This window comes from Fukomys damarensis, unplaced genomic scaffold (genome assembly GCF_012274545.1).
Source record: "Fukomys damarensis isolate Sample0158 unplaced genomic scaffold, DMR_v1.0_HiC HiC_scaffold_23, whole genome shotgun sequence".
Taxonomy (NCBI): domain Eukaryota; kingdom Metazoa; phylum Chordata; class Mammalia; order Rodentia; family Bathyergidae; genus Fukomys; species Fukomys damarensis.
The window spans coordinates 7,771,806-7,794,079 of record NW_022900935.1 but is presented as its reverse complement, the minus strand read 5'-3'; the positions used below and the strand labels follow the sequence as shown (position 1 = coordinate 7,794,079).

Genomic DNA, 22,274 nt, shown 5'->3' with positions numbered 1-22,274 from the left:
CGGCCAGGGTGCCGAGAGTGGGTTTGGTGGCGTTGAGGCTCAGGGAGGGTATGGGCTGCCCGGGTTCTCCCGTGACGGGAGTTGGGCTGGGGGCTCTGGGAGCACACGATGGGACTCAACACCCGTTCCCCCAGGACTGGGTCATCGCCCCCAGGCTACTCGGTCGGGGACACGGCCAGGGTGCCGAGAGTGGGTTTGGTGGCGTTGAGGCTCAGGGAGGGTATGGGCTGCCCGGGTTCTCCCGTGACGGGAGTTGGGCTGGGGGCTCTGGGAGCACACGATGGGACTCAACACCCGTTCCCCCAGGACTGGGTCATCGCCCCCCAAGGCTACTCGGCCTACTACTGTGAGGGAGAGTGCTCCTTCCCGCTGGACTCCTGCATGAACGCCACCAACCATGCCATCCTGCAGTCCCTGGTCAGTACCGCAGCCATCCCGCCCTGGCTTGTCGGTGGGGGCCCCGAGGACAGGGCCTGGCAGTTGGGAAAGAGGTGACAGCAGCTGAGAGAGGCGCTCTCTGGGGACCCAGGCATGTAGGTCAGACTCCACATGGTGAGGTCGGGTGTGCAGGGGGTCCTGTGAATGTGGAGTGGAACAGAAAGGTCCTGAGAGAGACTCAGCGTCTTGAGATGTGGCTCATGGATGGTCTTAAGTCCCGAGGACAGACAACGTCAGGGACAGGCAGCAGCCCCAAGAGTCTGGGCAGGAAGAGCAGCCGTGGGCCTGGTCAGTGAGGAAGGGGAGGGAACCTTGAGGTCCTGGGGGCCCTCCAGGCCACCCCCAGGGCCTCTGTCCACACGGCAGCTAGGGGGTCTTCCTGCCACAACCACACCCGCTCACACCCTTCTCAGCCAGGACACTGTGCCCTTCCGATTATTCCAGAGGAGTCTGGGTCCCCGGCTTGGCACGTGCAGCCCCTCAGCCACCCTGTCCAGCAACCCCCTTCCATGTGTCTTTCCTTTTAAAACAGGGTCTCACGATGTAGTCCAGGCTGGCCTTGAACTCACTATGTAGCCCAGGCTAGGCTTAAACTTACAGCGATCCTCCTGCCTCAGCCTCCTGAGTACTGGGATTTCAGGCCTGCACCATCACGTCCAGCTCCAGGGGTCCTTTTGAGTCAGGCTGTCCCCAGCGCTCCTGCCACGGTGCTGTGCTTTTGTTACTGGACTGCTGTGTGTGTCCGTGAAATGCTGCCGTTCACTGCCTGGGAGTCCTGGGCTCCCCTCCTGGCTCATGTTCAAATATGTATGTTGGAAATGAGAAAAGTGTGGTTCTACTTTTGGCCGAGAAGGCTGTGTCCCCCGGGCATGGGATCGTCCCCAAAGATGCACATCCACAAGCGCCACAACTTCTGATTTCATTTCCCACACAGAGTGTGACTCAAAAATGAATGAAACGGGGCATGGGGTGCAGGTCACTGGTAGAGCCCTTGCCTAGCATTGAAAAGGCCCTGGGTTCAGTCCTCAGCACTGCAAAAGGAAAACAAACAAAACTCCTCAGTGGAACACACAAGTGGCCGTACGGGACCCTGCACACCGGAGTCGGTCTGTGATACCGGGTGGATTAAAGGCCGCTCCCCTCGGTGCTGCCCATCTGGTGAAGCCAGAGCTGTGGAGGAGCCACGAATGGCAGCACCCAGGCCCTGACTCCTCTCCAGGGTCCCCTCTCAGGGACGGCCCTGTCTGGATTGTGGCTGCTCAGGGCCCATTGGCCATCACAGGCAGCTGGCACCTCCTGGTTCCTTCCTGTGGATCACAGGATCACAGATCACCACGGGCCTCGGGCCTCGGTGCCTCAGTTCATCGTCTTCAAAGAATAATCTTTGCCCTGGGAGTTGTTAGGAGCAGGGAACACGTCCAGGGGGCCCTGGAGCCCTAGGACCTCTCCATTGGCTCTGTGCTCATTCCTGGCTCAGTCTGGAGGGGAGACCACCCGTCCACAGCTCATGTCGGGAGCCGTCGGGGATGTAGTCACAGCACAGCGAAGAGTGTGAAGCAGAGGGTGCCCAGGTGCAGGGGTGCTAGGGACACACAGGGTCGTCACATCTGGGGTAGTCAGTGTGGCTAGGGGTGGCCGAGGGCCCTGGAGAGCTGAGGGGCAGGTGTTCGGGACCGGATGGCTGTGCCAGGTGCCTGGCAGTGCCCCGGGGGTGGTGGGCAGGGCAGAGGTGCACAGGGGACCCTGGCTGCAGGTGTAGAATGACCTTGGCAGAGGCAAGTGGACGAAGACCTGCAAGACGGGCGACAGCATGCGGGACCTGGGAGGGGGCCGGGTGGGCCCTTGGAGGAGGCCTCCAGGCTCCCGTCCCTGCCTGTGCTCGCTCCCTGGCCAGGTGCACCTGATGAAGCCAGATGCAGTTCCCAAGGCGTGCTGTGCACCCACCAAGCTGAGTGCTACCTCTGTGCTCTACTATGACAGCAGCAACAACGTCATCCTGCGTAAGCACCGGAACATGGTGGTCAAGGCCTGTGGCTGCCACTGAGGCCCCACTCACCTGCTCTGCTGCAGCAGAGGCAAGAAAGCCTGAAATCCAACCAGACCTAAGGCAGGGTTCGCAGGGAGGCCCTCAGACTTATGTCCCTGCCTCCCCTCCTCCACCTTAACGCTTGGGACTCACAGGCCCTGTGCTACCCTTCCCCTGCCTTAGGATGGTCAGGTGATCTTATCTGCAACCCTGGTGGTCCAAGTCTTGAAGCCACAGTTCATCCCCATCACCTCCCCTAGAAGCACATACTATACAACTCTGGGGTTGGGTTTCTTCATGTCGTTACTGCCCAGGATGTGGGCAGGTGGGGGATAAACTGAAAGGTACCTAGAGCCCTAGACTGGCCACTTCGGACTCTTTCATGCTCAGCACAGAGTTTAGGAATGTGTGGACAGGAGCTGGTCCAACCACCCTTGCCCTGCCTGACTCTCAGGTGCAAAACTGGCCATTTCTAGAAAAGTGAAAAGTATGGGCTTCACTTTGGTAGTGCGTATTTACACATGTGAATTACTAAATCTCCGGCCACAGATAGACATTTGTGTCCACTCAAGAAAAAGCTGGACAGCAACATGCTTCAGGGCTGAAGCCAGTGCTATGTATCCGCCCATCTTCCTGCCTTGCGTCTACCTCTGCTGCCTGGAGAAAATGTGCAAGGATGGACATCTTGTTTTGGAGAAACAGAAAAATCTCGGAGGCTTTCTGTGGTGGATTAAGTAATGGTCAACTTGTAATGCCCAGCTGAAGTGAATCAGCATGGTCTGGGTGTAGAAAATCTACCTGAGGATTATTGCCAATAGCCATAAAAAGATAACTGGAGAGGAAGGTTGTGGGCTGTTGATTTTCTAGAGAAGCTTGCTGTGGATGGTTTTCCTAATGTGAACTAGGCTGTTCTCATCAGAGGTGCTGGAGGCTTTGCTGTCGCTAGGAAATGCTGTTGTTCTGGTCAGAGGAGCTCTGATCTTCACCATGAGTATCACTTCCAGGCTCCAATGTAGATCCCTCAGCCCAGTGGCATAAATCCTTCATCCCACTGGTGTAGGTTTTTTGGTTTCCACCGCTGGCCCTTTGGGTCTTCTGAGTGCCAATCCTCAATATGGACAAGCATGACATTGTCATGGGCTCCAGGCCACTGGCTGGACTCGGAGTCCATTGGAATTCAGTGGAGGACATTGCCTTGGACTCTAAGCATTTAGCTGGACTTGTATGGGACATTGTCATGGGATCCAGGCTAGATTCTTTGGGCCTCTAGTTTGCGGTTAATCTCTTGCACTCCTCTGTATTTGACTTTTTGGGTAAATAAAAATAATCCTATAAATTATGTGTTCTGTATTAACCTTGCCAAAACCCTGACTACAACACTTCCGGCGGACTCACCTATCTGCTACCATGTTCACCTGGCAGAAGCTGAAGTCTGTGGGGAAGTTCTTTTTGCTGAGCAAGCAAGGTGGTTGCACTGGGTGGTCCATGATGACAGTGGCCAGCACACGTGCCTTTTCCTTCTGCATGGCAAACATCAGCAATCACTCCTGATTTGTTTATCTGAGTCTGGGCAGAATTTCCAGGACTCCAGGCAGGAATCTCAGGACTCCAAAGTTGGCATATGAAGCGAGAACTGTTTGCCATCTTCTGCAGTGCAAAAGAGCAACCTGTGTTCCCACAGCAATATGTCGACACCAGGCAGCCTGTGACCAGATCTGGGACAAGGCCAGCAGCTTGTCAGCACCAGCTGGTGTCCAGTTGTCAAAAATGGGTTGATCACCAAAGTTTGTGTCATCCTGGATGCCCAGCAGCCCTGTCCTGTTTCTTGCACCTGTGAGTCAAAGAAAAGGCCCCTGCCCCAGGGGCGTGACAAGTGGTAATCGGCTGGGTTGGGTGAGGAGCTTTGTTTCAGCCTCACAGTTCCCAAAACCGCTGTTCTTCTTGGAGCAGCCACTGGGAGTTGGAGTTTATTTTATTTCAAACTGGCTGAGCCTATAATTTACCTGCTGAAACAGAGTCCAGCTGCCTGCACTGTCATTAAGAGCAGGTCCTGGCCCTGCCCCTGTCCACACCCACCCCCAGTGGACCCACCCATGAGCCCTGAGATACACATCGCTGGAGTTCACGCTTTGTGCCCTGAGGATGGGTCTCAGGGAAGGCAGGTGTGGCTGTAGGGGAGAGGCTGGGCCCATCCATTGGGACCAAGGAGGGCCTCCCTGTGGGAGTGCAGAAGAAGGCACCCTCCCGTGTATGCAAAGGTGGCAGCCTGGAAGTTTCCCCATCAGTTAGGGGTGCCTTAGGGTGGAGATCTAGCTATGGCCTGGATTAAGGAGACCTGACTTGATCTGGTCCTGTTTTCCCTCTGTAATATCAGGGAGTTGGACTTTTTGATTTCCAAAGGGCCTTCAAGCTGGGGCATCTGTCACCCATCCTTCATCACAATGGGCCCAGATGCAGCCTTATGGCCTTGAATGTGGACCCCAGCTGGCTCAGTTAGTTGGCAGATAACGAAAGACCTGTTTGCTATTCTAGTACTTGTCTAACACTTCTTCTCATCAAGGATTGTCTTTTAGGTCAGAGCCAAATTTTTTTTCAGTACTGGGATCTAACTCAGGACAACTTGTACTTTTGAGGCAGGCGCAGTGCCACTGAGCTAAATGCCTGACCCAACAACTGACTGTTTACTTCTAGTTACTTTGGTGCATCATATGGGGGGCACCAGGGACCCAAAGGTTTGTAGGCATGGACTACACCTTATCAAACTGTACAGCAGGAATGGATAGCGACTGCTGTCCTCATTCAGAATAAATGAAAAACAAGGCATCATCTATCGATCTTGCCATCAGAGTCCTGCTGATTTTTGCCATACAGAATTGGTAAATCAAATGGAAAAGCCCGCAAGTAGTGAAACAGTTGTGCATGGACACAAAGTCGGTACCTCTTACTGCAGGACTGAAATTCGCTGAGCCAAGCATGGCAGCTGCAACAGGCAGCCCACCCAGCAACACAGATAGCACTGTTTGCCCCTTCCTTGCTCAGGACAGTCTATTTATGTGGTTGCACTAGACTAAGTTACATGAGTGGACAGTTCGTATCACTGACAGTTGACAGGAAGACACAAAAATAGAAGTGCCTGCCACTGCAAGACTGACCTTGGGCCACGTCATCAGAGGATCAGGGTTCACTTCGAAGGTAAAAAAGAAACGTGTTCCCGAAAAACTTCTAAGGAAGACAGGATGTAACTCAGTGGTACCACACGTGCGTACCTGGCAAGTGCAAGGTCCTGAGTTCGATCCCTGGTACCAGAAAAAAAAGAAAAAGACAAAAAAAAAAAAAAAAAAAAAAAAAAAAAAAAAAAAAAAAAAACCTAAGGAAAAGAAGTATAACAAGAGTACTGATTTTGGGGAGCAAATAGATTTGAATCCAAGTTCTGCTTTTTCCGCCATAAAGCAGGATATTGGTTCTCCCTTCCTATACAGGTACTATACACACTAAATGTGTCATCACCTGTGGTCATCACTGCAAGATTTGCTCATTTAGAACCACCTCTGTGCCTGCTCATTAAACCAAAATATGTTTCACAAGTGATGTATTTAAGGCTGTACTTTTTCCTAAAAAATCAAACCCAGCTTTCCTTGGAGGGGAGGACTTTATATTCTCACCACCTTTAAAGGCCTGGCAAGTGTCTGGCAAGGAGGGATGGGCAGGCTGTGAAACTGCACTCTTGGGTTTCCAGAGACACTGGGACCCCACAGCGTGCTGACGGCTGTCCACGTCCACACTCATGTGGTAATTTGGATGTGGGAACTGGCCATCCAGGGTCTGACCGGTTATGTGAGGCTTTATGCAAGCATTTGACTCATTTTCAGAAATTTTTTTCCTTTATTAAAAAAAAAAATGCAGGTTTGGAGGAATGTGGACAGTACAAAAATAAAATACAATTCAAATCACCATAGTCCCATGACTCCGATAAATACACCTTTAATATTTTGGTCACTTTATTTCTAGTTTTTTTTTTCTTAAAATACATATACCTTTTTACTTATAGTTTTACCATACTGTACTATATAAATTGCTTTGTGACCTTTTTCACTTTATCAGTCCAAATTTCTTAGTTTTTGAAAACAAGGTTCTTCAGTCTCTCATCACCTGAACGCTGGTGTGAAATTCCATTTCCACCGCTAAGTTGCCTGTCCCAGCTCCTTCCTCAGAGGGCTGCCGTGAGGCTGTGACAGATGCAGCAGTGTCCAGAAGCTGCTACCTCACTGCTGGAAACACCAGCAGCTGCAGCCTGACCCCGGGATCCCAGTCCTAGTCTCTGCCTTCATTCATGCTGGCTCTCTAATCTCGGCAAACCCAGCCTCTCCCGTTTCCTGTGCACTCCCTGAACTCAGTGCCATGGTTCCCAGCCTCAAATGCCTACACTAACACTGGCGACTGAGCTGTGATGGCTGAGCTGTGTAGAGAAAGCTTCCCAGGGTCAGCTTGCCTAGACCATGGTACCCAGTTTTTGGTCAAACACCAGCGGATTCCGTCAAGGTATTTTAGAAAATGGATTAATATAGTTAAATCAGTAGAATAAGGCAGATTACCATGCATGAGGTGAGGGCCCTCATCTACTCAAATGAAAGTTTGTTTTTTTTTTTCTTTTGGTTTTTTGAGACAGGGTCTCACTCTATGTAGTTGAGACTGACCTGGAACTCACTATGTAGCTCAGGCTGGTCTTGAATTCAGAGATCCTCCTGCCTCAGCCTCCCAAGTGCTGGGATTACAGGCATGTACCACCACGCCCGGCTCAATTGAATTGAAAGTCAGAAAAAGACAGTTCATCAGGATTCACTTCCAGACTGCCTTTGAACGGCAGACCCAGTTTCTTCCTGTCTTCAGCCTGTAGGCTGCCCTGTGGATTTCAGACTTGCCAGTTCCCACATTGCATGAGCCAATCCCTTAAAACAGCCACCCCCCCACCACATACTTTTGCATGCACCCATCCTTTTGGTTCTGTTTCTCTTGATAAATACAGGGACCATACAGCGTCTGTCACTAACTATTCAGCTCTGCTGCTATAGTGAGAAAGCAGCCATGGAAGATATGTAAACAAGTGGATCTGGCTGTGTTCCAATAAACAGAAACAGGCAGTGGGCTAGATTAGGCCATGTATTTTGCTAATCTGTCTTCTGACAAACAGTATCTGGCACACAGAAGGCACTTCTGAGTTATAAAATATCATTTAAAAAACCTATAGAATAAAAGTAAATGGACCACTGAGGGTAATCAGTATTTTTGCTGGCTACAAGACTGGCAGAGGCTGTCTCACCAGAGACAGCAGAAAACAGGAACATTTGTACTATCTTCCATTTCCATTACCTCAACATTGCCTCAAAAGACATCCGGCATGAAGATGTATCACCTGGCACCTAAGGGAATCAGCCCAAGGGAAGAAAGAAAAGCCACGGCAATCACGTGTGCCTCATCCACTTGTCAGCCTGCCTCGGAACAGCTCAGCCACAGATGCAATCTCTAACAGCACCCAGGAACTCTCTGGAGGCAGCAATTTAAAAATCAGGATTTATTTGAGCAAAGAAAGTGTCCAGGGTCCTTAGGTGGGCCAGGGTAGTTCCTGGCACCACCGCCTGGGAAAGCCGGTGGACACAGTCAGCTGCCCCTGGTGGGGAAGGTGGCACCTGCATGGCTCCCAGGCTCACGGTGCACCAGTACAAGCCCAGAGCAAGTCCAGTCTGTGCTGCAGAGGAGCTGCTCCGGGTGGTCCCGAGGAGGAGCTCAGACCCAGCACCGCCCGCTTCACACAAGACACCCTCGGTGCCGGCTCAGACCCAGGCAGGAGAGAGAGGGTGCAGGGTGGCGCCGCCTCACAGATACTCCCCACAGTCAGAAACGATCACCTTCTGCTTTGGCTTCCCGTCCTTGCTGCCCTGGGCCTTTGTGGGAGGAAGAGGAGGCGGCGGGGTCAGGGGAGTGAGGGACAGGAGATGGAAGGGGCTGGGGAAACCCACCCGCTGCAACCAGGCAGAAGCAGCCCTGCCCACCCTCCCACAGCGCTGTGCCCCGCCACCCACCTCAATCTGCCGCAAGACGTCCAGGCCTTCGGTGACCTCCCCGAACACCACATGCCTGCCGTCCAGCCAGTCTGTCTTGTCACAGGTCAGGAAGAACTGGGAACCGTTCGTGTTCGGGCCAGAGTTGGCCATGGAGAGGAGGCCTGGGAGAAGCAACCCCATCAGCTTCCTCCACCCTGTTCCCAGCCTCGCGGGCAGGTGTGCGCAGACTGCACATCCCTAGGCCACAGCCTCAGGCCGGGGCGGGGCAACAGGCCTGTGGGTGTGGCCTCTCTTCTTTCCTTCAGTTGGCAGTGAAACAGGATGAAGACAGTTGTTTTAATCATACCCACTGGTCTATCCTTTCATTTATTCATTTCATTTAACAGTTATTCGTTTATAATCAGGCCCCTACTAAGCCCTGGGACACTGAACAAAGCAGTCCTATCAGAATAAAGTTCAGTCCAGTGGAAAAAAGTCATTAAAAGACACACACAGGACCGTGCATGTGTTTGCAAGTGTGTCATGCAGCTGACCCAGGAGATGACACGAAGAGACAGATGACTGTGCTCTACGGGTGGCACAGGAGAGGAGTCAAAGGTGAGCCCGGTTTCTGAACAGCAGTGGCATCATTTACCATAACAGCAAAGACAGGCTGGGGATGTAGCTCAGTGGTGCTGTGCCTGCCTGGCAAGTGTAAGGTCCTCAGTTTGATCCCCAGTACCAGGAGGAAAAACAAAATAAAAAAACAAGATGATAAAGAGGAAGAGTCTGGGGAGAAAAGCAAGTTATTTTGGCCTTCTGACATTTGAAGGGCCCAGGGAGTACCCGATGAAGACCACAGGTGGACAGCTGGACAGGAGCCCTGAAGGTAAGGAGCAGTCAGCCTGGAGACTCAAATACGAATAAACTCAATTTAGATCTTGGTGAAAGCCCTGGGACTCAGTATGATTCCCTAAAGCAGCAACTCTAAGTGAGGCTGGAACTTCCCCAGGGGCTGTTTACACACTGAATTGTGTTTGTGATTGTCAGACACACTGCACAGTGCTACTGTCATTTAGTGAGCAGAGCCTCGAAAGCGATCTATTCCGCAATGTCCTGCACAAGGAGGAATTGTCACACTCCCTGCTAGTACTGGTGAAGGTGAGAAGTGTGTTGATAATTAATTACCTGTGCCTAAGGTCCAATCCCAACATTTCTGAGGGTTTTTGTTTTATTTCATAGAGAATCTTCTAGGAATACAACTATTAAATCACCAGAAAATCACCCATTCATTTGGAATCTGCAGTCACCTTCTCTATCGTGTCAGACTCCTGTCACCAGCACATCTTGGTGGCTGGCAGACACCTGTCTGCATTCCTAATTGGTGTAGCTGAGCACAGGTGCACATATCTGAGTCACACCTGCTGGCTGCTGGCACAGCTGTACTTACACATGTACATCCAGAAATACATTCTTTCTTATAACTGACTTTCATGTTCTTTCCTATTAGTTAAAATAACTGTGGGCAGGTAAGCTACAGCATCTATGCTGTTCAGTCCAGCATAGTAAAAAAATAATAGTACAAACTATCAGAAAAAAGAGGCCTAGGAGAGCAGAGTTCTATGGAGAAAAAAGGCTGAGCTCTGAGCCACTTAAATTTTAGGGGTGCAGAAAACAGGAGACAGCAAAGTCAGAAAAAAATGCCAGTTAAGTAAAAGGAAACCAGAAGAGGGGAGTCCAGCCAGCAAAGTGAAGACAGGTTCAAGGAGCACAGGATAATGGTATAAAATGCAACTAGGAGGTGGAAAGGATGAAAGCCAAGAAATGGTTACTGGCAAGCTGGAAGCTGTTGGCATCTTTGATACATGTGGTTTCAACTTGAGGTAGGACTAGAAGCCTGGCCAAAAAGGTTTAGAGAGAATGAAGACAATGAGTCCATACAGTTTCAAGCATAGTCTAAACTTTTGTTTTGTCTTATATTCGAAGACAGGGTCTTACTATTAGTTCAGGCTTGTCTTAAATTCATTATGTAGCCCAGGCTGGCCTCAAACTTGCAACAAACCTCCTGCCTCAGCCTCCTGAGTATTGGGATTACAGGCATGTGGCATCATGCCCATGAGTCTGAACTTTTTCAAGATTTACTAAAAAACAGATCAGCAGCAGGCATAATGGCACGTGCTTTTAATACTATCTACTCAGGAGGCTGAAGGAAGAGGACCACATGTTTGAGGTTAGCCTAAGCATCTAAATACAGTAAAAAAAGACAAGAATGTAGATCCTTAGTATTGCTTTAAAAAAAAAAAAAAAAAAAAAAAAAAAAAAAAAAAAGTAGACCAGAAACTTGGGTGACAGCTATGGGAGAATTAAGTCCAAGGATGCCTTTCTAAAATTTGTTTTGAGCCAAGGTCTCACTATGTAGCCCAGGCTGAATTTGAACTCATGGCAACTGTTCTGTCTCAGCCTCCCAAGTGCTGGGATTACAGGCATGTGTGACCAGGGCCACCTAATAAATTTTTACCAGTTACTTTGGAGAAAGATCATTTTTGTTTTGTGCGGTACTAGGTATTAAGCCCAGGGGTTCCCCCAGCCCTTTTTATTCTTTAATTTGAGGTAAGACCACACTAACTTGCTCAGGCTGGGCTTGAACTTCCTATTTTTCTGCCTCAGCTCCAGAGTACTTGGGCTTACAGGCTTGTGTGCCACTGCATCCCAGCTCCCAAGGATGCTTTTTCAAAAGACTGGCATTGCCAAGTGTGGTGGCACAGGTCTATAATCCCAACACTTGGGAGGCTGAGGCAGGAGAGTGCCTTGAGTTTGAGGCCAGCCTGGGCTACAGAGTAAAACCTCTCTCAAAAAAACAAAACAAAATAAATAAGCTGAAAAGACTGACCTGGTAGACCAGGGGAACTGGATGACAGAAGGCAGAGAGAGACATCAGCAGAAGCTGAGTCCCTAAGTCCAGGAGAAGGACGGGGTAGAGCCCACAGCACAGTGCTGTTCTCTGTGCCCAGGGCAGTCAGAGCATGCAAGTGTGGAGAGAGGTAAGCGGCAGGCATCGGGCAAAACCAAAGGGTGTTCGAGAGGCCTCAGGAGTAGAGAAAGGCATGGAGCTATCATCTCTGATGGGACTGAGCACCAGCTAGATGAGAAGTATAGTCAAAGCTCACAGGGCTGGGGATTTAGCTCAGAGTTTCGGTGGCCTGCCTTGCAAGTGCAAGGACCTGAGTTCGATCCCTGGTACCAAAAAAAAAAAAAAAAATGCTCAGAGGATCACTCAGTACAATTCTGTTTTTCTCTAGTTGCAGGGGGACCAACCACTGATAACCACTGAGATTTCCCTAGGCAAGTCTGAGAAGGCAGGGGAGAAACAAAGGGGTTCAGGGCCTGAGAGAGAGCTCATGACAGCAGATCACAGAGCTGAAGCCAGGCTAACAGAGGTGGGGCACCCCGGTGAGCGAGGGCAAGCAGGTGGGGTCATCCAGAGTCTTCCCTAGGCCCTACCCACTACCAGAACCACGGCTGTCCTCCACCCCGGCAGCCTCCCGTCCCCACACCCCATCATCTCTGACCTGGTCCTGTGTGTTTGAGGATAAAGTTTTCATCATCAAACTTCTTCCCGTAGATAGACTTGCCGCCAGTGCCATTGTGGTTTGTGAAATCCCCACCCTGGCACATGAACTGGGGGATGATGCGGTGGAAGCTGCTTCCCTTGAAACCATAGCCCTTTTCATGGGTGCACAGGCAGCGGAAATTCTCTGGGGGTTAGAAAGGACAAAGTGCCAAGGTTAGAAGACACAACCAGACCGAACCTCTAAAATGTTTGCTTTAATGTTTAAATGTTCACGCTTTGGTATTCACGTGGGATTGGTCCTAGGACCTCTGCAGATTCCAAAATCTGGGGATACACATACTCAAAAGTCCCCTAAAATCTATGCATGCGTGTGTTTGTGTGTGTGTGTGTGTGTGTGTGTGTAGGGGGTGTTGAGACAGGGTCTCCCTATATACTTCAGGCTGGCCTCAAACTCACTACGTAGCCCAGTCTGTCCTCCAACATACAGCAGTCCTCCTGCCTCAGTCTCCCATATGCTGGGGTTACAGCTGTATGCCATCATGCCCAGTGTTCCCCTACATACTTTTTTTTTTTTGAGGCAGGGTCTCACTATGTAGTTGAGGCTGACCTGGAACTCATTATGTAGCCCAGGCTGGTCTTAAACTCACAGTGATCCTCCTGCCTCAGCCTCCCGAGACCTGGGATTACAGGTGTGTGCCACCATGCCCAGCTTACCCTACATATTTTATTTATTTATTTATTTTTTGTTTTGTTTTTTTGAGACAGGGTCTCACTATGTAGTTGAGACTGACCTGGAACTCATTATGTAGTCCAGGCTGGTTGTGAACTCACAGCGATCCTCCTGTCTCAGCCTCCCGAGTGCTCGGATTACAGGCAAGCGCCACCAGGCCCGGCTACCCTATATACTTTAAATCATCTCTAGATAACTTCTAATACCCAACACAATGAAAATGCTATGTGAGTAGTTGGTATACTGTATTTTGTAGGGAATAATGGTAAGAAAAAAAAAATGTCTGAACATATTCAGCACAGGATAGGTGTGGTGGTGCACACTGGTAATCCCAGCACTCAGGAGGCTGAAGCAGGATCGTTGTCAGTTCAAGGCCAGTCTGGACAACACAGAAAGACCTTGCCTCAAAAAACAACAGCAAAAAACAAACAAACAAACAAACAAAAAGATTTAGCACAGGTGTACTGAATTTTTCCCTCAAATAATTTCTGAGCTGTGACTGGATGAATCCAGAGATGTGGAATCCCTGGATGCGGAGGGGCAACTGTGTTTCCATTTTCAAGTAAGAAAATTTCATTATAAACCTATGCAATACTGACTTCTTGAAGGATGACAGGGCATTATCTTTAAAGGAGGACTGTATACACTACATGCACCCCAGCTCTGCTGCCTCCCCAAACCACACTAAGTTGATGGTAAGGTAATTTTTAAGAAGAGGAAACCCAAAGGATCTTAGAAGAAAACATAAAGCAAATCTTTACAACTTTGGCTTTGGTGACAATTGCTTAAACACGACCCCGAAGGCATAGGTAACAAAAGAAAAATAAAGTAGACTTCATCAAAATTAAAACTTTTTTTGTACAAAGGACACTATTGATAACGAAAGGTAACCCTTTCATTGGGAGAAAATATGTAAAACTATATTCAATAAGGGTTTAATCTCCAGATATATAATAAATTCCTGTAATTCAACAACAAAGCTGGGTGTGATGATGCACTCCTGTTAATCCCAGCAGTTGGGAGGCTGAGGCAGGAAGATCGCCATGAGTTTGAGGCCAGCCTGGAATATATAGCAAGACCTTGTCTCAAAACAACAACAACAACAACAACAAAAAAAACACAAAACCCCAAACCAACAAAAAGACAAATGATCCAACTAATAAATGGACCAAAGAGTTGACAAAGATACACAAGTGGCCAACAAATTCACAAAAAGATGCTCAACAACATTAGTCATTAGGGAAGCGGAAATCAAAACCACAATGAGATACCACTTCACAAGTGGTGGAGAAGATGGAGAAATTTGGGAACTTCACACATTGCTGGCAGGAATGAGGTTAATGGTACATTTAAAAATGGTGAGTGTGACCCAAAATAAATGGGTAAGTAAAAAACAGAGAGAAGTGGGGAAGTGGGGAAGTGGTGGCACATGCCTGTAATCCCAGATCTTTGGGAGGCTGAGGCAGGAGGATTGTAGCTTCAAGTTCTGCCTGGACAACTTAGCAAGACTGTCACAAAATAAAAAAGGCTCAGGTTGTATCGCCACTGGGACTCCTCTGGGAGTACCCAGAGTTTGAGTCTCAGTAGCACAAAAAAAAAAGGAAGTGGGAGACAATAGCAATAAAAATTTTGAAAGCTAGAAAACAAAACAGGTAAGTCGTAGCTGATACAGCAGACCTGAGAAAGCTCAATCTCAAAAAATAAATCAGTTTCTATCCCAACACTCACATACAAGTATGATGGTAATTCTAAAAACAGCAACCTGGATGAACCCTGTTTAAGAAAGCAGTTAACTCACGAGTTCTTCCCTGACCCTGCAGGTCAGGGCCACCCCTCCACTGCCCTAGCACTCAGCTGGAGGCTCAGCCTAGTGTGTTAAAGCAGAAGGTCTCTGGATTAGAACACCCTACACATAGGGAGGGCTGAGGAATCATCATGACAAGGGAAGTGAAAGTTGATACACTGAACCTTCTGTCTCCTCACCAAGACGGCAAACAGCTGGAGAGCCTCCAGTGTGGGGAAGAATCAGAAGACTGGGCATGAATCAGGAAGTGGGTACTGAAGGGGATTTGAAAAAGTTAATTCCTTAGCAGGGAGCAGAGGCAGGTGGGACACACTGAGGCAGGAGGATTACAAGTTTGAGTTCCACCTGGGCAACTTCTAGTGAGTCCCTCTTTAATTCCTAGTAAGGGGGGGGGTGGGAGTGAATTCCTGAAACAGAAAGTCAAAGGATAATGTCTAAAATGAAAACACAAACAACACAAAGTAGAACTACAAAGCATATACCCATATGGAAGTAAAAAAATCAAAAGAACTGGATAATAGCTGAAATCAGTTGTCTCTGAGGAGTAACAAGTGGTGTTGGTACTCAGTGATGAGGCAGCGTAAGGGGACAGCACCAGGGGAGTGCTGGGTTTTTGAGGGGAGCGTGTCTGCCATACATAATGATTACATTTATCACAGGGGAATCTGTTTTTATTAAAACAAACTTTGTGAAGCTGACTCTGTCAAAGGCATAAGAACTGAGGCAGCAAGAACCTTGGGAAGGCTGCTACTTAGCCACCTTCTCCCACCATCCTGACCGCAGCAGGGTCCTGCTCACCAGCTGTCATGGGCACGACGTCGGAACGCAGGAGCATCTGGATACGGCCAGCCGGCTTGTTCCCAATCTTGATGTCCATGTACACCTGAGGATTTGACCGGGCCTTTTTTGCAGGGGGCTCTCCCTAGGTGCCAAGGAAACCATTAGTTGGAAACAACTCTTTGACTCTCCAGGAAGGCAGGAGCGCAAGTAGTGTTCTGCACATACCTAGGACACAACTCCAGTGAGCAGGCTGGACAAAGGTGTTGAAGGGAAGGTATCAGCCTCGGCAGGGCTGCAGGAGGGAAAAGCCCAGAGTGCCCGGCTCATCCTGAGACACGCTCACGTGCTTACCTTGCCCTGCAGCGGGCCCACAGTACACAGCTCACCCTTAGCCCCCAGCTTGAGCCCACACAGCAATTCCAGTTAGTGGACCCACTCATGTCCCACCAGCTCTTCCCTCCAACCCCAGCCGGCTCTACAGCAGGCCAGCACATGAAAACGGGGAACTGTCTCGCTTGGGCCTAAATGCTCAGAGAACAATGCAGGAGGCTAGTGCCTTGTGGCTCCAAGTTGGTAAGACCCACCTGGATGTGATGGCTTTATTTTAAAAGAGGGCTGAGAATGACCTAGTGTGATTTCACTGACTGTGAGGGCCACTTTAGGAATTCTGCTTGCATCTAACTTTCTGGCTTGGGTCAGTAGTGGCTAGAAGGTAACCAAGAGTGAGAACACAGAAAGACATGACTAGAGAAAGGAAAGGAGGTCCATTTTAAGCCACCTGTGAGACATGCAGGGTGAACTATCTGAAGCTTAACATTAGACACACAGAATACAAAAGTCAACAGCATAGGAGCACTGCATACTCTCAGAGACTGTTACCATTTCAGCTACAAGAGACAAGCCAAAGGCAACCACAAAATACTGATGAGGCTCACAAGGACACAGAGGGGAAGCTCAAGGAGCACTAGTCCAGGAGGTGTGTGAGAACCAGGGGAAGTGACAGGGGAGGGCTCTCCTAGCAGGGGAGAAGCCTGACCCACACTGGCTGAAGAGAAGGTTCACTACCCTGGTCTGCCCTGCAATATGGCAGAAACAGGAGGAAACAGCCTGGTGCCAGACTCCTCAGTGCAAGAGTGGCTGCCAGGCAGGGTGAGGAGGAGAACCCTCCTTCCCCTCAGCTGGAATTGCGAATCTGTGGCACAGTATGGGAGACCCAAAGTTCAAGTTCAACACTGCCTTATCCAAAGTGTTGATGAACAAATGTAGTCCTCACCTCCTGGGTTTCTGCCTTGGGAGTCTCTGCCCCTTCTTCCTCTTTATTCTCTTCAAGCGTCTTTCCAGAAAATTTCTTCAACCAGTCATCATCTGACCAAACTGAAGGAAAAGAATCAAACTAATGTCAAGAAAATCAAGCCAGGGCTGGGGATTTAGCTCAGTGGCATCACACCCGCCTTGCAAGTGCAAGGTCGTGCATTTGATCCCCTGTATCAAATAAAGAAAAAAAAAAAAAATCAAGCCATTGGCCAACTGCCAAGTAGCTACTTTGGTCAAGCAAGATGGAAAAATCCCTCTCAGCCAGAGGAGCCCCTTTTGTGAACTCCCAAAGGTAAGGAAAGTTCCCACTTGAGCTCTTAAAAGAACTAAGTTAAAAAAAATTATGCCAAAGGCAAAGATATGCCTTTGCTGGTTCCAGCCCTTGATGGGGCACTCCAGAATTGAGTTCTGAGAAAACTAGGAAAAGACCAGGCAAGATTTCTCAAAAAGAAACAATTACTGTTTCCACATAAAGGTGCTATATGCCCTTTGCCATTGTGAACCATCCTCCACTCCACTCCACTCCACTCCCTACTTCAGGAAGGCAGCATTCAGCACTGACTTCCAAGAAAATGCAGATAAAATGCAACAAAGGCCAAACAGGAGTAGCTCCTGCTCACCTGGTCTGGAAGAGCCCTCTTTAATTCTCATTGGTTTGGCCAAATTGACACGAATTGTCCGTCCAAAGAGCTCAGATTCATTCTGAAAAGATTGAAAATCCAGCTGCTTAAATTCTGTTGGATTAAGAGAGAGAGCCAGAGAGCTCTGCATTTATTTCTAAGACATGTTCATGATTTTTCCTCCCTTAATCTCTGAACACCTAGGAGCAAGTTATGCCCCCCACCAGTAAGAACCCATTAAGGGAGGGTGAAGCTGTCACATACTTCCTTTCTTCAATACCAGCAAAGACTTGTGCTACCAAAAGGAACTCTAGGCTCTGGGGAATGAAATTATAAGGATAAATGCAAAGTCAATATCAGCTCTGCAATGGTGAAAAATGATTCGTCTCTGACAGCTAAAGAATGTAGTTGGTGAATGAGTAATACAGACCAGGAAATAAAGGAGAACTTCATTATCCAAAGGTCACTTGTATTGGGAAAGGTCACTTAATGTGAATCCACTTAGGGCAGTAAGGAAGATTTCAAGGCAAAAAGTAAAAAAAAGAAATTTTTTCCTTTGGACTGTGACTTTGTGATGCAACTAGAAATAATGAAAATATAAGTTTCTTAAAGTTAATGTTCAGGATGAACTATGCATTGATTGGTAATACAAACATAACAGAAGCTGATTAGTTTGAGGTATTTTTTCCAACAAAATCCTACCAAAAGTATGCACTTTGTACCCAACATGAAAATTGCCTATAAGGATGTCAAGGAGGGCAAAAATACTGAAGAGCACCATCATATTTTTCTTAGGACTTTCCCAGGGTATTCAAATCACCTGCACCAGTAGCACACCCTGTTATTATCCTTACTGAATTTCTCTTCTCAATTGTTAACTGGTTGAACACTTGATGAAATCCTGCCTCTTCTGCAAAATAAGCAGTTTCAGTGCAATCAGTTTATATTGTGTTTATAATTTATTGTCCTAGACATCAGGAAGCCAGAAGAGGCCAATAAGGATGACCACAACATACATTATTGTTAAGTGAGGAAAGAGATCTGAATAAGGACTCATTTTACAAGTGCTCAATTAATTGACAGTGAATATTTTCACAGGACGTAATTTTTACTTCCCTACACAACATGACACTTAGGGGCTTTAGGAAACCAATATATGAACAAAGACCTCTGTACCACTGACAAGAAACTTCAGTTAGAATGAGAGTCCCAGCCATACCATGTTGTCAATAGCTGCTGCAGCGTCCTGCAAGGAAAGACAAGGTATACATTTAGGTTTGCAGCTGAAAGTTTTTTTGTGTGTCTAAACACACACACACACACACACACACACACACACATAAAGAATCAAACGGAAAAAAATCACACCTGTACATCTTGCCTAGAATGTATGTGAGTCTAACAAAGACCACTTCATGACTGGCTTTTAAATTGGTGGGGCTACACTGTGTCATCTAGCTGAAGGCACAAGAATGTCAGGCCAAGAATGCTCACTGAATAGGGTAATAGGAGAGCTGTGCAGAGAAAGAGGCACGGGGCCTGGCAAAAGGTTTGAGCCATTCATTATTCACAGTCCATAGTCTGATTAAGTGAGAGGAGCTTTCTTTCAAACAGCACTTTAGATCTCTCTGGAATCATTAATCTAAGGCCAGGACATTTAACCAAAAACATGACAGCTTCTTTTATAAGACAGGTGGCGGAACCACTGAGCTAAATCCCCGACAGCTTCTTTTATAATTAGTAATAATTAGATAATATAAACCAAAGACTATACACAAGTAGCACAGAGTTTTCTCACCTCTGCCAACTCAAACTCAACGAAAGCAAATCCTCGGTGCTTTTCTGCAAGAGAGAGAGAGAGAGAGAGAGAGAGAGAGAGGGAGGAAGGGAGAGAGAGGGAGGGAGAGAGAGAGAGAACACAAAAGATAAGTAATTACCATGTAGGGAGCAATGAAAACAAACAGAATGGTCACAAAGAAAGTCAATTATATGTCATATCCAGATACCAGAAATTCCACCCAGTCAGTAAGAATCTTACTCTTTGATTTTTCTTAAACAATAATAAATCTATTTAGTGGACATACCTAGTGAAAGCTAGAAAAATTAAGTCATTTTAACCTACCAATTTTTCATCCATATTACAATTTAAACATCAACTAGACAAAATGCATGAATTGTAAAACCATATAGGATGTTCAGTTTTTAGGCAAACGCTGATCTAACTAAAAGCCAAACACAACAGTGTTAATTTAATGACAGAATTCAGAGACTAGAAAGATCCTAAAAAAAGCTAACACAGCCTTATTGTTTCTGCAAATGGATTCCCCAGGCCCATAGAATTTAAAGACTTTGTTAACAGACAAGCGCAAGGTCACTAGAGCTGGGGCTAACACTCTAATCTTAGATTACAATAAAGATACACTAGAAAACTGAACTACAACCATTATGCCAGTTGAAGGAACAGTCACCCATGTGTACAAAGGCCAAAGCCTCAATGTAAGGCCAGATTTCCTGCTGCCCCATTTATTAGCACACCTGCCAAGAGAGGAGGTGAACCCAGAAAGTAGTTTGACAACACACAGATCTCAATGCAGTTCATTCCTGTTGATATAATGAAAACGGTGACTTATTTCAAATCCAGAAAATGAGACTCTGCTAAGTATTTACAGCGCACTACCACACAGCTTCAGAACAGAAGATGCAGTTCTGCATCAAGATCAATCATGCTGACCTAGAGAAGCAGACTCTGATCCTATACACCAACCATATTTACAGTGTGTTTTTATTTATTGTGCTGAAGATCACTCCCAGGGCCTTGCACGTCCTAGGCAAGCATACTCTACCACTGAGATACACTCCCAGCCTGAGCATGTGTATTCAGAACTGTTATGTGACTTTAATTTTTTTTTAAAAGTTCTTTTCTTGGTAGGCAAGTTCTGGATGTGACACACACCAAAACTCACCTGTTTCATAATCCAGAGGAATCTGAATATCTGTGATGTCTCCAAAAGGAATAAAAGCAGCATGAAGAACTTTGTCGTCCACCTCTTCTGCCAGCCCACCTGCAAGTGTGTCAAGAGCCTTCTGAGCCACTGTCCTCAATACTCTTGCAGAAGTCCCTACAAGCAGTCAGCATGCAGGCCAAGGGAAGGGATCTTTTCACCTGGTCTTTTGGTCACAGACATCTCTCACCTACTGCCTACCCCACACATATGAAGCTAATTTCTCTCTTTATCCTTCTTTCAGGCCCTTACCTCCAGAACTCCTTCAATAGCGTCATAACTATCTCTCTGCCAGCTCCACAAAGAAAATCAGAGAGATCTTGGGAAATCTGAACCCACGATCCCGCTTAAACTCTTTCAAAGGTTTCTCAACGTCTCTAAGACAAAGTGCAAACTCCTTAACCACGTACACAACGTTCCTTGCTGTGTACAAAGCCTTGCCCACCTCCCCTGCATCTTTCACCTTATTCTCCCTAATTCCCTGGGTTTCCTGAAAAACGACTCACTTGTCCCCAAGTGTCAGTTTTTAACACTTTTGGGCTTCTGCTTCTGCGGCAGTAAACAGCTCTGCCTCCACTTGGCTTCCTGGCTAACTTCTGCTCATCAGTTCCAGTGTCACTGCATCTGCAAAATTTGTTTTCACTTCTCCAGATAGGTCGTTTCGTCCCGCACCCAAACCCCTGTAATTCTCGTCCGTCCCCACCACAGCGCTTATCAGTGATAGACATTCCCACTGGCTAGTATAGGAACTCCTAAGACAGGAGCTGGTGCAGGGGCTGAGCCACTGCTGCACTGAAGTATATAAAATGGCTGGGTGCGAGTTTTTGGGAGGCCATAATATTCCTCTACGACTTCTGCTGGCCCTGGTGGACCTTAGCGGACTAGGACTGAAGCCGGAAGGGCCGCTGCGTCTCGGGCTCCTGTAGCGAGGCAAAGCAGTACTGCCATAGACCCGGCCTCACAGCTGCTACCCGCCTAGCCCGCCCAGAGACGTGTCCCTCCGCACGCCCGACCCACTAGGGACCGGTTCACTCAGACTCTTTCAAGATCCCGCGCCTGCTCACCCACGTACAGCACGCGTTTGGTAGTGGCCATCTCGCTCCCGCGCGTTTCCGCCGGAAGCTGGCGTTAGACCCACCCTTCCGCTCCGCCCCCTCCTGACTCCGCCCATTCAAAAATCGCCGGCGGACCCCGCCCACTCCCGCCATAGTCGTCCGCTTTTCTGCTTTCGCCGTTCCTTCCACGCCTTAAGAGGTGCCGGGTGATTATGGACAGGCGTGAACGTGGCCCTCCCAGTGCCGGCGGTATTATAGGAGTCAAACCTTGGTCTAAACACCAGGAATATTATCAGCAAATGATCAACTACAAATAAACTATGACTCAAGGGCCACCCGCCACCGCCTGTTTTTTGACAACACAGGAGCTAAGAATGAAATATTGGGGGGGAAGAATAAAAACAATAATACTTCGTAACACATAAAATTATTTGAAATTAAAATTTCAGTGCCCTAGAGTTTCATCGGAACACAGCCATGGTCATTCCTTTAGGTACTATTATCCGTGGCTGCTTCATGCTACAAGGGAGACCTATGGCCTGCAAAGCCTAGATAGTCACCATGGGACCCTTCAGAAAAAGAGTGCTTACCCGTGAGCAAACCAACTAATACATAAATCCCAGACTGACATAAGTGGTAGGAAATAATGAGGCCCTCTATTTTAGATAGAGCAGGGTATCAAGACTTCCCAGAAGTGATGTTTAAAATGAAACAAAGGAAAAAAGGTTAGAGAGAGGGGAAAGCAGAGAAAATAATTCAAGAACAGGCAGCTAATGCACACGCAGGGAATGAAAGACAGGGCATGAGTGGTGGAAGTGGAGAATCTGAACTCCCTTGTGGGCTAAGCCCTTAAGCAGCAGGATCTGTATTAGCTCAGAATTGAGTTGGATGGAATA

General features: G+C 47.9%; 2 protein-coding genes across 4 annotated transcripts; one reads left to right on the top strand and one right to left on the bottom strand.

The window, feature by feature from the left end:
* The first annotated feature begins 108 nt into the window (after window positions 1–108).
* Window positions 109–3,760, top strand: LOC104863566 (growth/differentiation factor 7). Its single transcript, XM_010626073.2, has 3 exons — window positions 109–417; window positions 2,333–2,438; window positions 3,014–3,760. The coding sequence occupies exons 1-3, from the start codon at window positions 109–111 to the stop codon at window positions 3,067–3,069; spliced, it is 471 nt and encodes a 156-aa protein (XP_010624375.1). The 3' UTR covers window positions 3,070–3,760.
* A 3,449-nt stretch (window positions 3,761–7,209) lies between these two features.
* Window positions 7,210–21,735, bottom strand: Ppie (peptidylprolyl isomerase E). 3 transcript variants are annotated; one of them, XM_010625891.3, is made up of 10 exons: window positions 21,396–21,735; window positions 20,285–20,383; window positions 19,120–19,163; window positions 18,541–18,567; window positions 17,322–17,403; window positions 16,661–16,761; window positions 15,406–15,529; window positions 12,072–12,257; window positions 8,542–8,684; window positions 7,210–8,403 (listed from the first exon to the last, which is right to left on the bottom strand). In XM_010625891.3, the coding sequence occupies exons 1-10, from the start codon at window positions 21,529–21,531 to the stop codon at window positions 8,335–8,337; spliced, it is 1,011 nt and encodes a 336-aa protein (XP_010624193.1). In that variant the 5' UTR covers window positions 21,532–21,735; the 3' UTR covers window positions 7,210–8,334. The 3 variants fall into 3 exon arrangements, with proteins under 3 accessions (XP_010624193.1, XP_010624194.1, XP_033623552.1); XM_010625892.2 differs by having other exon boundaries at window positions 21,388–21,470; XM_033767661.1 differs by lacking the exons at window positions 18,541–18,567; window positions 19,120–19,163; window positions 20,285–20,383; window positions 21,396–21,735 and adding an exon at window positions 18,142–18,491.
* Between the last annotated feature and the right edge of the window lie 539 nt (window positions 21,736–22,274).

Bases quoted from the DNA above. Each gene is read 5' to 3' on its own strand.
- LOC104863566 (XM_010626073.2), top strand. From the start codon at position 109: ATGGGACTCAACACCCGTTCCCCCAGGACTGGGTCATCGCCCCCAGGC. The intron at 418-2,332 runs GTCAGTACCGCA...CTCCCTGGCCAG, and splicing joins ATGCCATCCTGCAGTCCCTG to GTGCACCTGATGAAGCCAGA. The intron at 2,439-3,013 runs GTAAGCACCGGA...CTCCGGCCACAG, and splicing joins CAGCAACAACGTCATCCTGC to ATAGACATTTGTGTCCACTC.
- Ppie (XM_010625891.3), bottom strand. From the start codon at position 21,531: ATGGCGGGAGTGGGCGGGGTCCGCCGGCGATTTTTGAATGGGCGGAGT. The intron at 20,384-21,395 runs GTACGTGGGTGA...ACACACTTGCAG, and splicing joins GCCACTACCAAACGCGTGCT to GTGGGCTGGCAGAAGAGGTG. The intron at 8,685-12,071 runs GTCAGAGATGAT...TGCTTCTCCCAG, and splicing joins CCTCAAACACACAGGACCAG to GCCTCCTCTCCATGGCCAAC.